The sequence below is a fragment of the Borostomias antarcticus genome (assembly GCF_949987555.1).
Source record: "Borostomias antarcticus genome assembly, chromosome: 34".
In the NCBI taxonomy this organism is placed as follows: domain Eukaryota; kingdom Metazoa; phylum Chordata; class Actinopteri; order Stomiiformes; family Stomiidae; genus Borostomias; species Borostomias antarcticus.
In genome coordinates this window covers 3,244,885-3,258,901 of record NC_140267.1, presented here as the reverse complement: position 1 = coordinate 3,258,901, position 14,017 = coordinate 3,244,885, and the positions used below count along the sequence as shown (strand labels likewise).

The 14,017-nt window shown below is 54.0% G+C and overlaps 1 protein-coding gene across 1 annotated transcript in view; it reads left to right on the top strand.

The window, feature by feature from the left end:
* The window catches only part of glud1a (glutamate dehydrogenase 1a), a 22,459-nt gene extending 8,442 nt beyond the window's left edge, over positions 1–14,017 (top strand). Inside the window, exons 6-13 of the mRNA XM_084460873.1 lie at positions 2,023–2,202; positions 2,298–2,435; positions 2,736–2,873; positions 3,031–3,111; positions 3,982–4,105; positions 5,744–5,835; positions 11,355–11,417; positions 12,458–14,017. Coding sequence (XP_084316999.1) covers positions 2,023–2,202; positions 2,298–2,435; positions 2,736–2,873; positions 3,031–3,111; positions 3,982–4,105; positions 5,744–5,835; positions 11,355–11,417; positions 12,458–12,577 — 936 coding nt within the window. The 3' untranslated portion in view covers positions 12,578–14,017. The remainder of the gene's footprint in view (positions 1–2,022; positions 2,203–2,297; positions 2,436–2,735; positions 2,874–3,030; positions 3,112–3,981; positions 4,106–5,743; positions 5,836–11,354; positions 11,418–12,457) is intronic.

Here is a 14,017-nt window from a genome sequence, read left to right as displayed (position 1 = left end):
CAGTACCACCTCCCAAACATGTTGGTACTGGAACCATACAATACAGTCGTGTGCGTCTTATCAATCTAACAAGTGCCTTATCGCTTACACAACCATAGACCAAGTAGCACTAATCTGTGTGGACAGTAGACAGTAGTAGTACCCTGTGTCTCTAGCTCACTCAGGGTCTGAGTCGTGGGGTCGGTTGTGTGGATTGTGGCGTGGTGGAGAGACACCACGGGTAGCTCTAAACCTTTTTGTCTCATATATTTCAAAAGCTACCTTGTTTTTAAACGTAGACCTCATTTTACTCAAGTTTATAGTAGCCTACTTTTTATTTATAATCCCTCCTAGATGTGAAATCCCTCCTAAATGGGAAGTGTCAATAAACCGGTTGAAATATTGTTGAAAATGTAGCCTACTTCATTTGATTTTGAACAAATCTGTGTTGAGGGCATAAAAAACGCTCGCATCACCAGCAGACCCTGGCTTGAGGCCACTTTGTCAAAATGGACGTCTTAGAACTTTACTTGATTACCCCTGCTCTAAAGCATTCACACTAATAAAGAACTGGATAACAATAGTACACTAACACTAATGACACAAATAAAACAAGTGCTCATAAATAACATTACTACAGCTTTCACTTATTGTTGAGCAGCCATCTTGATTTTGAGGTGGGAGTGTTGAGGAATTTACATCCAAACACCTTAAACCTTTGTCCTCTCACTTCTCTTGTAATTCATCACCTCCCCCAAATAATTCACATAGCTGTGCTGACATACAAAATGGCTTCCAGAGAGGCCATCTGTCTACAACAGAATAACCATCCTTTGTCCCCAATGGCCGCCCTTTTTCTCATGTCACATGTCTGTACTCTTGGCCACGCCTGCCATTTCATATGACGTACAATGCAGTAGCCAATCACATCCTGGAAGCACCTTACCTGTGGTTTGACTGCATATAAGGCACAGCAGAAGACCAAACGGGCACTTCGCTGAATAAACCACCCTTGTTGCGTTGTTCAGGAAGTCCTTGCGCTCGTATGCTTTTCACAATAAACCAGACTTAACCTTTTGAACGAATCTTGGTAAATCCTTTTTTGACTAGATCAGTTAAATTACTATTACAGGAGTTGTGGTCGGGGTCAGGTCGGGGTAGGTCAATGTCATTTTATTTATCCCGCACCATTCATACAGATCAATGTAGTACATAGTGCTTTACATAAGAGATGGATAAAAACATAAATCATACAAGCACAGTGAGAACAGATTTAAAATAAACAACAAAAGTAAAAGCATTAAAAATTAAAAGAGTGTAAAATAGAATCAAAACTATGAAAACAGAATGCAAATTAAGAACCAAGATATAGGTGAGGTTACCCCGAGTTTCCAAGGGGGAAATCCCAGTTGCTAGGCGTTCCAGTTGACATTTCCGCGGGGGGAACTTCACGGGAAAGTCGAGTTCCTGAGGAAACTGGAAAGCACCATTCATCTGGAGCAGTTCCCGATCTAACTCTGACTGAGAATGCCTGGCTGTGATGTCTTTGGGGGGGTGGGGGTGGGGGGTTACAAGGCCAACCTGGCAACCCACAAACACTGGGCTCCAACACTGGAATGTGCTGCCATGGCAATGCAGGATGGTTTCCAGGGATTCATAACATTGACACTTTTACCTTCCCCTTCCTGTCTCCTGTACAGCCTGTACTGACCCCTAGTGGTGGGGAAAATAAAGTAAATAATGTGTAGTAATGCGAAATACTATAATATGTTTTAATAAGAAATCCTAAATTGATGCTCTTTATTCTACCACTCCGTGTGCTTTATGTTGATATTTTATCAGTGTTTGGTTTCTTGAAAAGATATGTTTAGCTTGACTAAAACCATCCATGGGTCATTGATTTGGCTCATGAGTACCATCATGTTGCAGATTCGCAGTAAATACCGCTTAGTTATTTTGCATTTACCACTGAAGTAAAATACCGACACGCTAACATGATTCTCTCTCCGTTCCTCCCCTCCCCTCCGGCCTCTCTCTGCCCAGGACATCAACGCCCACGCCTGCGTGACGGGCAAGCCCATCAGCCAGGGCGGCATCCACGGCAGGATCTCGGCCACCGGGCGCGGCGTCTTCCACGGCATCGAGAACTTCATCAACGAGGCCACCTACATGAGCCAGCTGGGCCTGACGCCGGGCTTCTCCGACAAGACCTTCGTCATCCAGGTACGCAGGGACACGGCACACAATCTTCCCTTGATTGGTTTTTATTTGTTCGTATGTACCCTGAACGAGGCTACACCTGCTACGTTGTCTTCCAGGGCTTCGGTAACGTGGGCATGCACTCCATGCGCTACCTGCACCGTTTCGGGGCCAAGTGTGTGGGGATAGGAGAGTTCGACGGAAGCATCTGGAACCCCAACGGCATCGACCCCAAAGAGCTGGAGGACTACAAGCTGGTGAGCATCACGCTAGAAACCGCCTGACTATTAGGATGATAGTGACATGGTCTGTGTTCAGCAGTTGGCACAGTAAGTGCGGTGTTATGGCCCCACCTAGGGGTTGAACAGTGTAATTACAGTTACAAGGCTCCTCTGCGGTAGTAAGATGAAGAAACATGACTGCATTCATACTAGGGGGTTTCACAGAGTAGACTACCATCAAACCACTAGTCCACCCTGAGCGTTGCTGGTCCACTAGTCCTTTTCAAATGTAAAAAAAATAAAATATATATATCTGTCTGCTGATCCTGGTTTCAGGCCAACGGCACCATCGTGGGCTTCCCCAACTCCACGCCGTACGAGGGCAGCATCCTGGAGGCGGACTGCGACATCCTGATCCCCGCCGCCAGCGAGAAGCAGCTCACCCGGGCCAACGCCCACAAGATCAAGGCCAAGGTCAGAGGTCAAACGCAGGGGAAGACGCTCTTAACACCTAGAGCTCCTGTTCAATATGAATGTAGTTTTCCTCTGTTTGTTTTCTATTGGTGGGCTGAAATAGACAGTTTATAGTCATGTGACATTGATTTCTACTTCCTGTGTGTGTGTGCTGCAGATTGTTGCGGAGGGAGCCAACGGCCCCACGACCCCCGATGCTGACAAGATCTTCCTGGAGAGGAACATCATGGTGATCCCGGTAAGAGTCGGCCTCCATGTCCCACAATCCACCTGGGTTATCAGGTCCGGGCCACCCTGACCGTGGGTCTAGAACGCTGCTTCAGGGCTGGATTCACACACTCAGATTTAAAGGACAATGCTCGTTTTTGACAACCTGGACCTTATTTACGACATATTATAAGACGTTTGACTCACCGAGATCACTTTGGTGTAGTTCGGAGGCATGTAGAAGAAATGTAAAATCCAGCGCGAGCCAGTATATCCATGTAATAACGTCGGACGGGGCAACGGGAATGCAGCTTCTAAAAATCTATTTCGTCCGCTAAACGGTTGTTTTCATCAATCTGATTTTATGAATCGACAGTGGGGAAAGGCGTTTAAAGATCATATTACAGAGGCTAAAGACCACGTATTTGAAAACCACAACAAGGCCTCGCTTTGGGGAATCACAACCGTCGATTCATAAAATCAGAGAGACAGAACTGAACACAAAAGGACATGTATAGGGGAGGGACACCGGGCGATTGGATGATTGGATGATTGGACGAGTGGGGAGGTGGGCTGGAGAACCGGAACAGGTGTGAATGATGATTGGAACCAGGCGGTTCTGCTAGAACCTTGAGAACAATAAAGAAACAGAAGGGGGAGACAAAAACAACACTAAGACAACACCAAACACATACTGGGCCCAAAAGAAAACACAACACAGCCAACACAAACAATACGTAACAACTATTTTGTATCTGCTGTAAATTTGTATTTAAATTTGTACTTCGTCTTGATTGTGCTTCTTGTCCAATACCCTCCTGGGGATCAATAACGTTCTACCTACCTATCAGGTAGTATTTAGAGTCTGCTCACTAGTTTAGTGTCTATTCTCCCTCTTCAGGACATGTACCTTAACGCCGGCGGCGTGACCGTCTCCTACTTCGAGTGGCTGAAGAACCTGAACCACGTCAGCTACGGACGACTGACCTTCAAATACGAGAGGGAGTCCAACTACCACCTCCTCAGTAAGTCTGCGCACCACCCAGACACACACACCCTGCTCCCACCTCCTCAGTAAGACTACCCACCACCCAGACACACACACCCTGCTCCCACCTCCTCAGTAAGTCTGCCCTCCACCCAGACACACACACCCTGCTCCCACCTCCTCAGTAAGTCTGCCCCTCACCCAGACACACACAGACTCCTCCCACCTCCTCAGTAAGTCTGCTATCACCACCCAGACACACACACCCTGCTACCACCTCCTCAGTAAGTCTGCCCTCCACCCAGACACACACAGACTGCTCCCACCTCCTCAGTAAGTCTGCCCTCACCACCCAGACACACACACCCTGCTCCCACCTCCTCAGTAAGTCTGCTATCACCACCCAGACACACACAGACTGCTCCCACCTCCTCAGTAAGTCTGCTATCACCACCCAGACACACACACCCTGCTACCACCTCCTCAGTAAGTCTGCCCACCACCCAGACACACACACACTGCTACCATCTCCTCAGTAAGTCTGCTATCACCACCCAGACACACACAGACTGCTCCCACCTCCTCAGTAAGTCTGCCCCTCACCCAGACACACACAGACTGCTCCCACCTCCTCAGTAAGTCTGCCCTCACCACCCAGACACACACAGACTGCTCCCACCTCCTCAGTAAGTCTGCTATCACCACCCAGACACACACACACTGCTCCCACCTCCTCAGTAAGTCTGCGCACCACCACCCAGACACACACACCCTGCTACCACCTCCTCAGTAAGTCTACCCACCACCCAGACACACACACACTGCTACTACATGCGTGCTAGCATGGCAGTTTGACGGTGCATTTGATATCTTGTTATTATGAGCGGTACGTGAATAATGACAGTGAAAAGAATATGATATTGCTTACACACACACTGCAGAGGATAAGGTAAAGGTCCCCCCACCCCCCTAGACTCAAGTGAGGCGGGGGTTTCTGGGAAGAGGAGCTGGAGGCGGACCGGCTGTCTTTACCGTCCGCAGTCACATGTTCCATCACCATCTCTCTCTCCTCTCCTCTCCTCTCCTCTCCTCTCCTCTCCTCTCCTCTCCTCTCCTCTCCTCTCCTCTCCTCTCCTCTCCTCTCCTCTCCTCTCCTCTCCTCTCCTCTCCTCTCCTCTCCTCTCCTCTCCTCTCCTCTCTCTCTCCTCTCCTCTCATCTCTCTCTCCTCGCCTCTCTCATCATCACCAGCAGGGGGCGTGTGGGAACCCTCCCACTGATGTTCTGCGTCTAGCTAATTCAAAACGCTCCCGTTGTGTATTTTTCGTCTAACAAAATATGAGCTTTTGCGATCGCGCGACCAAAAGTATCTTGGTCGGACGAGAACATTTCGACCGAACAATCGACCGTCGAGCGATCGTAGTCAGCCCTACTGCAATGCCAGTGATGACGGCCTGCTGCTTTTGGATTGGTTCAAACCTGAAGGCGGAGCTAAAGACTTTGGAGTGGATTGGTTCTCAGAAGTTCTCGGTTAGTTGCGCGAAGCACTTAGAGACTGACTTGTGAGTCTAATTGTACAACGGCGTTTAGCCTGCGACGGTGGAGAAGCCCCGTGTGTAACTCGTCTCTAAGGACTGAGCTGAACTGACCCGCCCCCCCCCCCCCTGCGTCCCCCAGTGTCTGTCCAGGAGAGTCTGGAGAGGAAGTTCGGGAAGCATGGAGGAGCTGTCCCCGTGGTCCCCACCTCCGAGTTCCAGGCCAGGATCTCCGTGAGTACATCCTCCGACCTCTCTGTCCTCCTCCACCTCCATCCTCCTCTCTCCTCCTCCACCTCCATCCTCCTCTCTCCTCCTCCACCTCCATCCTCCTCTCTCCTCCTCCACCTCCATCCTCCAACCCCTCTCTGTCCTCCTCCACCTCCATCCCCTCTGTCCTCCTCCACCTCCATCCTCCAACCCCCCTCTGTCCTCCTCCTCCACCCTCCAACCCCTCTCTCTCCTCCTCCACCTCCATCCTCCAACCCTCCTCTGTCCTCCTCCACCTCCATCCTCCAACCCCTCTCTGTCCTCCTCCACCTCCATCCTCCAACCCCCCTCTGTCCTCCTCCACCTCCATCCTCCCTCTGTCCTCCTCCACCTCCATCCTCCAACTCCCCTCTGTCCTCCTCCTCCTCCATCCTCCATCCCCTCTCTGTCCTCCTCCACCTCCATCCTCCAACCCTCCTCTGTCCTCCTCCACCTCCATCCTCCAACCCCCCTCTGTCCTCCTCCTCCTCCACCCTCCAACCCCCCTCTCTCCTCCTCCACCTCCATCCTCCATCCCCCCTCTGTCCTCCTCCACCTCCATCCTCCAACCCTCCTCTGTCCTCCTCCACCTCCATCCTCCAACCCCTCTCTGTCCTCCTCCACCTCCATCCTCCAACCCCCCTCTGTCCTCCTCCACCTCCATCCTCCAACCCTCCTCTGTCCTCCTCCACCTCCATCCTCCAACCCTCCTCTGTCCTCCTCCACCTCCATCCTCCAACCCTCCTCTCTCTCTCCTCCACCTCCATCCTCCAACCCCCCTCTCTCCACCTCCATCCTCCAACCCTCCTCTCTCTCCTCCTCCACCTCCATCCTCCAACCCCCCTCTGTCCTCCTCCACCTCCATCCTCCATCCCCCCTCTGTCCTCCTCCACCTCCATCCTCCAACCCCCCTCTCTCCTCCTCCACCTCCATCCTCCAACCCCCCTCTGTCCTCCTCCACCTCCATCCTCCATCCCCCCTCTGTCCTCCTCCACCTCCATCCTCCAACCCCCCTCTCTCCTCCTCCACCTCCATCCTCCAACCCCCCTCTCTCCTCCTCCACCTCCATCCTCCAACCCCCCTCTGTCCTCCTCCACCTCCATCCCCCCTCTGTCCTCCTCCACCTCCATCCTCCAACCCCCCTCTCTCCTCCTCCACCTCCATCCTCCAACCCCCCTCTGTCCTCCTCCACCTCCATCCTCCAACCCCCCTCTCTCCTCCACCTCCATCCTCCAACCCCCCTCTGTCCTCCTCCACCTCCATCCTCCATCCCCTCTCTCTCCTCCTCCACCTCCATCCTCCAACCCCCCTCTGTCCTCCTCCTCCTCCATCCCTCCTCTCTCCTCCTCCACCTCCATCCTCCAACCCCCCTCTGTCCTCCTCCTCCTCCATCCCTCCTCTCTCCTCCTCCACCTCCATCCTCCAACCCCTCTCTGTCCTCCTCCATCCTCCAACCCCTCTCTCTGTCTTCCTCCACCTCCATCCTCCAACCCCCCTCTGTCCTCCTCCACCTCCACCTCCAACCCCCCTCTGTCCTCCTCCACCTCCAACCCCCCTCTCTCCTCCACCTCCATCCTCCAACCCCCCTCTGTCCTCCTCCACCTCCATCCTCCAACCCCTCTCTCTCCTCCACCTCCATCCTCCAACCCCCCTGTCCTCCTCCTCCTCCATCCTCCAACCCCCCTCTGTCCTCCTCCACCTCCATCCTCCAACCCCCCTGTCCTCCTCCTCCTCCACCTCCAACCCCCCTCTGTCCTCCTCCTCCTCCATCCTCCAACCCCCCTCTGTCCTCCTCCACCTCCATCCTCCAACCCCCCCCTGTCCTCCTCCTCCTCCACCTCCAACCCCCCTCTGTCCTCCTCCACCTCCATCCTCCAACCCCCCTCTGTCCTTCTCCACCTCCATCCTCCATCCCCTCTCTCTCCTCCTCCATCCTCCAACCCCTCTCTCTGTCTTCCTCCACCTCCATCCTCCAACCCCTCTCTGTCCTCCTCCACCTCCATCCTCCAACCCCCCTGTCCTCCTCCTCCTCCACCTCCAACCCCCCTCTGTCCTCCTCCTCCTCCATCCTCCAACCCCCCTCTGTCCTCCTCCACCTCCATCCTCCAACCCCCCTCTGTCCTCCTCCACCTCCATCCTCCAACCCCCCTCTGTCCTCCTCCACCTCCATCCTCCAACCCCCTCTCTCCTCCTCCACCTCCATCCTCCACCCCTCCTCTGTCCTCCTCCTCCTCCATCCTCCAACCCCCCTCTGTCCTCCTCCACCTCCATCCTCCAACCTCTCTGTCCTCCTCCTCCTCCATCCTCCAACCCCTCTCTGTCCTCCTCCACCTCCATCCTCCAACCCCCCTCTGTCCTCCTCCACCTCCATCCTCCATCCTCCCTCTCTCCTCCTCCACCTCCATCCTCCAACCCCCCTCTGTCCTCCTCCACCTCCAACCCCCCTCTGTCCTCCTCCACCTCCATCCTCCAACCCCCCTCTGTCCTCCTCCACCTCCATCCTCCAACCCCCCTCTGTCCTCCTCCACCTCCATCCTCCAACCCCTCTCTGTCCTCCTCCACCTCCATCCTCCAACCCCCCTCTCTCCTCCTCCACCTCCATCCTCCAACCCCCCTCTGTCCTCCTCCACCTCCATCCTCCAACCCCCCTCTCTCCTCCACCTCCATCCTCCAACCCCCCTCTGTCCTCCTCCACCTCCATCCTCCATCCCCTCTCTCTCCTCCTCCACCTCCATCCTCCAACCCCCCTCTGTCCTCCTCCTCCTCCATCCCTCCTCTCTCCTCCTCCACCTCCATCCTCCAACCCCCCTCTGTCCTCCTCCTCCTCCATCCCTCCTCTCTCCTCCTCCACCTCCATCCTCCAACCCCTCTCTGTCCTCCTCCATCCTCCAACCCCTCTCTCTGTCTTCCTCCACCTCCATCCTCCAACCCCCCTCTGTCCTCCTCCACCTCCACCTCCAACCCCCCTCTGTCCTCCTCCACCTCCAACCCCCCTCTCTCCTCCACCTCCATCCTCCAACCCCCCTCTGTCCTCCTCCACCTCCATCCTCCAACCCCTCTCTCTCCTCCTCCTCCATCCTCCAACCCCCCTCTGTCCTTCTCCACCTCCATCCTCCAACCCCCCTGTCCTCCTCCTCCTCCATCCTCCAACCCCCCTCTGTCCTCCTCCACCTCCATCCTCCAACCCCCCTGTCCTCCTCCTCCTCCACCTCCAACCCCCCTCTGTCCTCCTCCTCCTCCATCCTCCAACCCCCCTCTGTCCTCCTCCACCTCCATCCTCCAACCCCCCCCTGTCCTCCTCCTCCTCCACCTCCAACCCCCCTCTGTCCTCCTCCACCTCCATCCTCCAACCCCCCTCTGTCCTTCTCCACCTCCATCCTCCATCCCCTCTCTGTCCTCCTCCATCCTCCAACCCCTCTCTCTGTCTTCCTCCACCTCCATCCTCCAACCCCCCTGTCCTCCTCCTCCTCCACCTCCAACCCCCCTCTGTCCTCCTCCTCCTCCATCCTCCAACCCCCCTCTGTCCTCCTCCACCTCCATCCTCCAACCCCCCTCTGTCCTCCTCCACCTCCATCCTCCAACCCCCCTCTGTCCTCCTCCACCTCCATCCTCCAACCCCCTCTCTCCTCCTCCACCTCCATCCTCCACCCCTCCTCTGTCCTCCTCCTCCTCCATCCTCCAACCCCCCTCTGTCCTCCTCCACCTCCATCCTCCAACCTCTCTGTCCTCCTCCTCCTCCATCCTCCAACCCCTCTCTGTCCTCCTCCACCTCCATCCTCCAACCCCCCTCTGTCCTCCTCCACCTCCATCCTCCAACCCCCCTCTGTCCTCCTCCACCTCCATCCTCCATCCTCTCTCTGTCCTCCTCCTCCTCCATCCTCCAACCCCCCTCTGTCCTCCTCCACCTCCACCTCCAACCCCTCTCTGTCCTCCTCCACCTCCATCCTCCATCCTCCCTCTCTCCTCCTCCACCTCCATCCTCCAACCCCCCTCTGTCCTCCTCCACCTCCATCCTCCAACCTCTCTGTCCTCCTCCTCCTCCATCCTCCAACCCCTCTCTGTCCTCCTCCACCTCCATCCTCCAACCCCCCTCTGTCCTCCTCCACCTCCATCCTCCAACCCCCCTCTGTCCTCCTCCACCTCCATCCTCCAACCTCTCTGTCCTCCTCCACCTCCATCCTCCAACCCCCCTCTGTCCTCCTCCACCTCCATCCTCCAACCCCTCTCTGTCCTCCTCCACCTCCATCCTCCAACCCCCCTCTCTCCTCCTCCACCTCCATCCTCCAACCCCTCTGTCCTCCTCCACCTCCATCCTCCATCCCCCTTCTGTCCTCCTCCACCTCCATCCCCTCTCTGTCCTCCTCCACCCTCCACCTCCCTCTGTCCTCCTCCACCTCCATCCTCCAACCCCCCTCTGTCCTCCTCCACCTCCACCCCCCTCTGTCCTCCTCCACCTCCATCCTCCGTCTGTCCTCCTCCACCTCCATCCCTCCTCTGTCCTCCTCCATCCTCCATCCCTCCTCTGTCCTCCTCCACCCTCCACCTCCCTCTGTCCTCCTCCACCTCCATCCTCCAACCCCCCTCTGTCCTCCTCCACCTCCACCCCCCTCTGTCCTCCTCCTCCTCCATCCTCCAACCCCCCTCTGTCCTCCTCCACCTCCACCCTCCAACCCCTCTCTCTCCTCCTCCACCTCCATCCTCCAACCCCCCTCTGTCCTCCTCCACCTCCATCCTCCACCCCCCTCTGTCCTCCTCCACCTCCATCCTCCAACCTCCCTCTGTCCTCCTCCTCCTCCATCCTCCCTCTGTCCTCCTCCATCCTCCAACCCCTCTCTCTCCTCCTCCACCTCCATCCTCTAACCCCCCTCTCTCCTCCTCCACCTCCATCCTCCAACCCCCCCTCTGTCCTCCTCCACCTCCATCCTCCAACCCCCCTCTCTCCTCCACCTCCATCCTCCAACCCCTCTCTGTCCTCCTCCATCCTCCACCTCCATCCCTGCTGGGGAAATGGCACGAGTCTCATGCGGAAGTCAGACCCTCTATAGTCAGACCCTCTATAGTCAGACCCTCTATAGTCAGACCCTCTATAGTCAGACCCTCTATAGTCAGACCATACACAATCCTATTCATCCTCTTCATCTATGCGCCCACCATTTTGTGAGTTATATACTTGAAGACCTATGAAATGGCCGATGGCGGAGGCTCACTTAACGAGCTGAGACAAACACTCCTGTCCTGCAAGGCTCAACATTTCTTTTTCATCTGTCACATGTACATCCACATTTAAATGATGACTCCAAGATTATGCTCAATAATAGATTGATTCCAATACTCAATTTACAAATGACAAATTACAGAAAGTTGCATTACCTGCCAGGTCATTTATCTAAGTTACACCCAAAGCTGCGTAGCAGAGGGGGCAAGCGAGTGTCCACACTTAGCTAGCTGTGTTTTTATGTTCCTGATCTTTGTTTGTTGCCATCCTCTCCTCCGCTGGTCTCCAGGGCGCTTCAGAGAAGGACATCGTCCACTCAGGGCTGGCCTACACAATGGAGCGCTCCGCCAGGGTAAGTCATGTGCTCCGAGCCGCCCTATCAGGCCAGGCGCTTGTCGCTCTGTAACAAAGAAAGTGTTGTGTTAATCTAAAGTGATCTAATTCGTGGTGTTCAAGGGAAATGTCTTCAAAACATTAGCCGAAGGTGCTCTGAAGAGTCCAGTTCCATTTCTGTTTCATACAGCTCACTAGCCATGTTTCCATCCACTCGTCGATCGAATTGTGTGAGGATCGCGAAAAATACGAATGCGAATAAAGCCGGCGAACGTGCGTTTCCATCTAGAGCTTTAAATCGGATAAAGCATTTATCCCAAAAGACTTTTATCGAACGAGAGAAAATCCGACGAGATCGACGGTACAAACTTTGTGTCGATTTTCATGATTTTTAATCGAATTTTACCGTTTCCATAAGGCATTTTTAATTCGATAAAACTTAATTCGCATAAAACGTGTGGATGGAAACATGGCTACTGTCCAGCTAGCTCAGGGACCATACTGGCTTTCCACTGCGGTCGCCATTTTAGTTTAGCTGGTGTTGGGTGTTTCTACTGTACACACAAACACACACACACACACACACACACCCCGTCTCTCTCTTTGAGAGCGGAGACTATGTAACCAGAGCAGTCTTTCATTATCATGGCTTGGCCCTGACGCCTGGAGGCGCCACTGAGGGAAATATAATCAGGATCCAGCCCGTTACCCAGCCCTAATTACCCACAAAACCCTCCACCGTCAACACACACTCTAACCCCCGAGCACTGACTTTAATATTACGCGTGGCGGATGATGGAACTCGCAGGGAATGTCAACCACAAGCTTTAGAGTCGACCACCTGCTAGGAAATGTCATTTGGTAAGTTGGATAGATAAGTGCTGGATGTGTGGTTGGTTCTGACAAGGTTATTGCTCCCCGAGGCGTTGTTTTGATTGGATACCCACCGAGAGGAGTGATGAGGACTGTAGCTACTGTAACAGGGAGAAGAATGATTGATTTCTTCCTAAATAAGATTTTTCTGGTCGTTGATTTGTTTGTTTGCCTCTCTCCGTTTAGCAAATCATGCGCACGGCGAACAAGTACAACCTGGGCCTGGACCTGCGGACGGCGGCGTACGTCAACGCCATCGAGAAGGTGTTCCGGGTGTACAACGAGGCGGGGCTCACCTTCACATAAGCGGCTCCGCCCCCCCCCCCCCCTGTCCGTCCGCCCCTCCTCCTCGGCCCACAGAGCCTTCATACCCCCTCCTACAACCGTTACCCCACCCACAGCGCCTTCATACCCTTTCCTACAACCGTTACACCACCCACAGCGCCTTCATACCCTTTCCTACAACCGTTACCCCACCCACAGAGCCTTCATACCCTTTCCTACAACCGTTACACCACCCACAGCGCCTTCATACCCTTTCCTACAACCGTTACACCACCCACAGCGCCTTCATACCCTTTCCTACAACCGTTACACCACCCACAGCGCCTTCATACCCTTTCCTACAACCGTTACACCACCCACAGCGCCTTCATACCCTTTCCTACAACCGTTACACCACCCACAGCGCCTTCATACCCTTTCCTACAACCGTTACACCACCCACAGAGCCTTCATACCCTTTCCTACAACCGTTACACCACCCACAGCGCCTTCATACCCTTTCCTACAACCGTTACCCCACCCACAGCGCCTTCATACCCCCTCCTACAACCGTTACCCCACCCACAGCGCCTTCATACCCCCTCCTACAACCGTTACCCCACCCACAGCGCCTTCATACCCTTTCCTACAACCGTTACACCACCCACAGAGCCTTCATACCCTTTCCTACCCCCGTTACACCACCCACACCGCCTTCATACCCCCTCCTACAACCGTCACACGACATACGGAGAGTTTACATCTTACAAACAACCAGTTACCAGCACGCCTATCACTTTCCATGCTCAGCTCCTGAAGAAGCCGCTCCTGCTAGCTTTGCCTTGAATTGAGTTGGGCTATTTATAGAATCATTATATCCATGGTTATATTTATCAGTTTATAGTCAAAAACGTCAATTCATGTCTTAGTCATTCCATCTGCGCCAGCCCGTCGTTCCTGTTACCATGTGCTCATGCACATAACTGTATACACCAAAAATCTGGTCGATAGCTTTTACAGCCTAGTGCTTTTTGTGTTTTTTCAGTATATTGTTACCGTATTTCAGAATGCCACATTTAACTGACAGGTAGAGACGGCCCAGATAAACTGTTAAACATATCAGATATGTATTCAGTCACGTAAAGCCTTACTGTCCCAAGCCAGGTTCCTTTGTTGGAGTGGCCGTTTCAATATCTCTGAATTCTGAACCATATCCGCCATTTTGGCTGTTACAATGTGAACTTGGGATTTCACGTTTCTCTGTTACATCACTAAAACAAAACGAGTTCTTGTCTTTTTGCCATTTTGGTTTCGTTTCGTGGGTCTTCGGACAGTAGTTGGGATGTCTTGGTACCCGCGCCCCCGTCCGGGACCTGCCTGCTTTACCGCCTGATCTGGGATCTGTTCTCAGGGCGACAGGAAGGGTAGACTGGAGGGGTCTGTATGTGAGAATCAACTGTCTTTATATTTGCTTTGATTGAA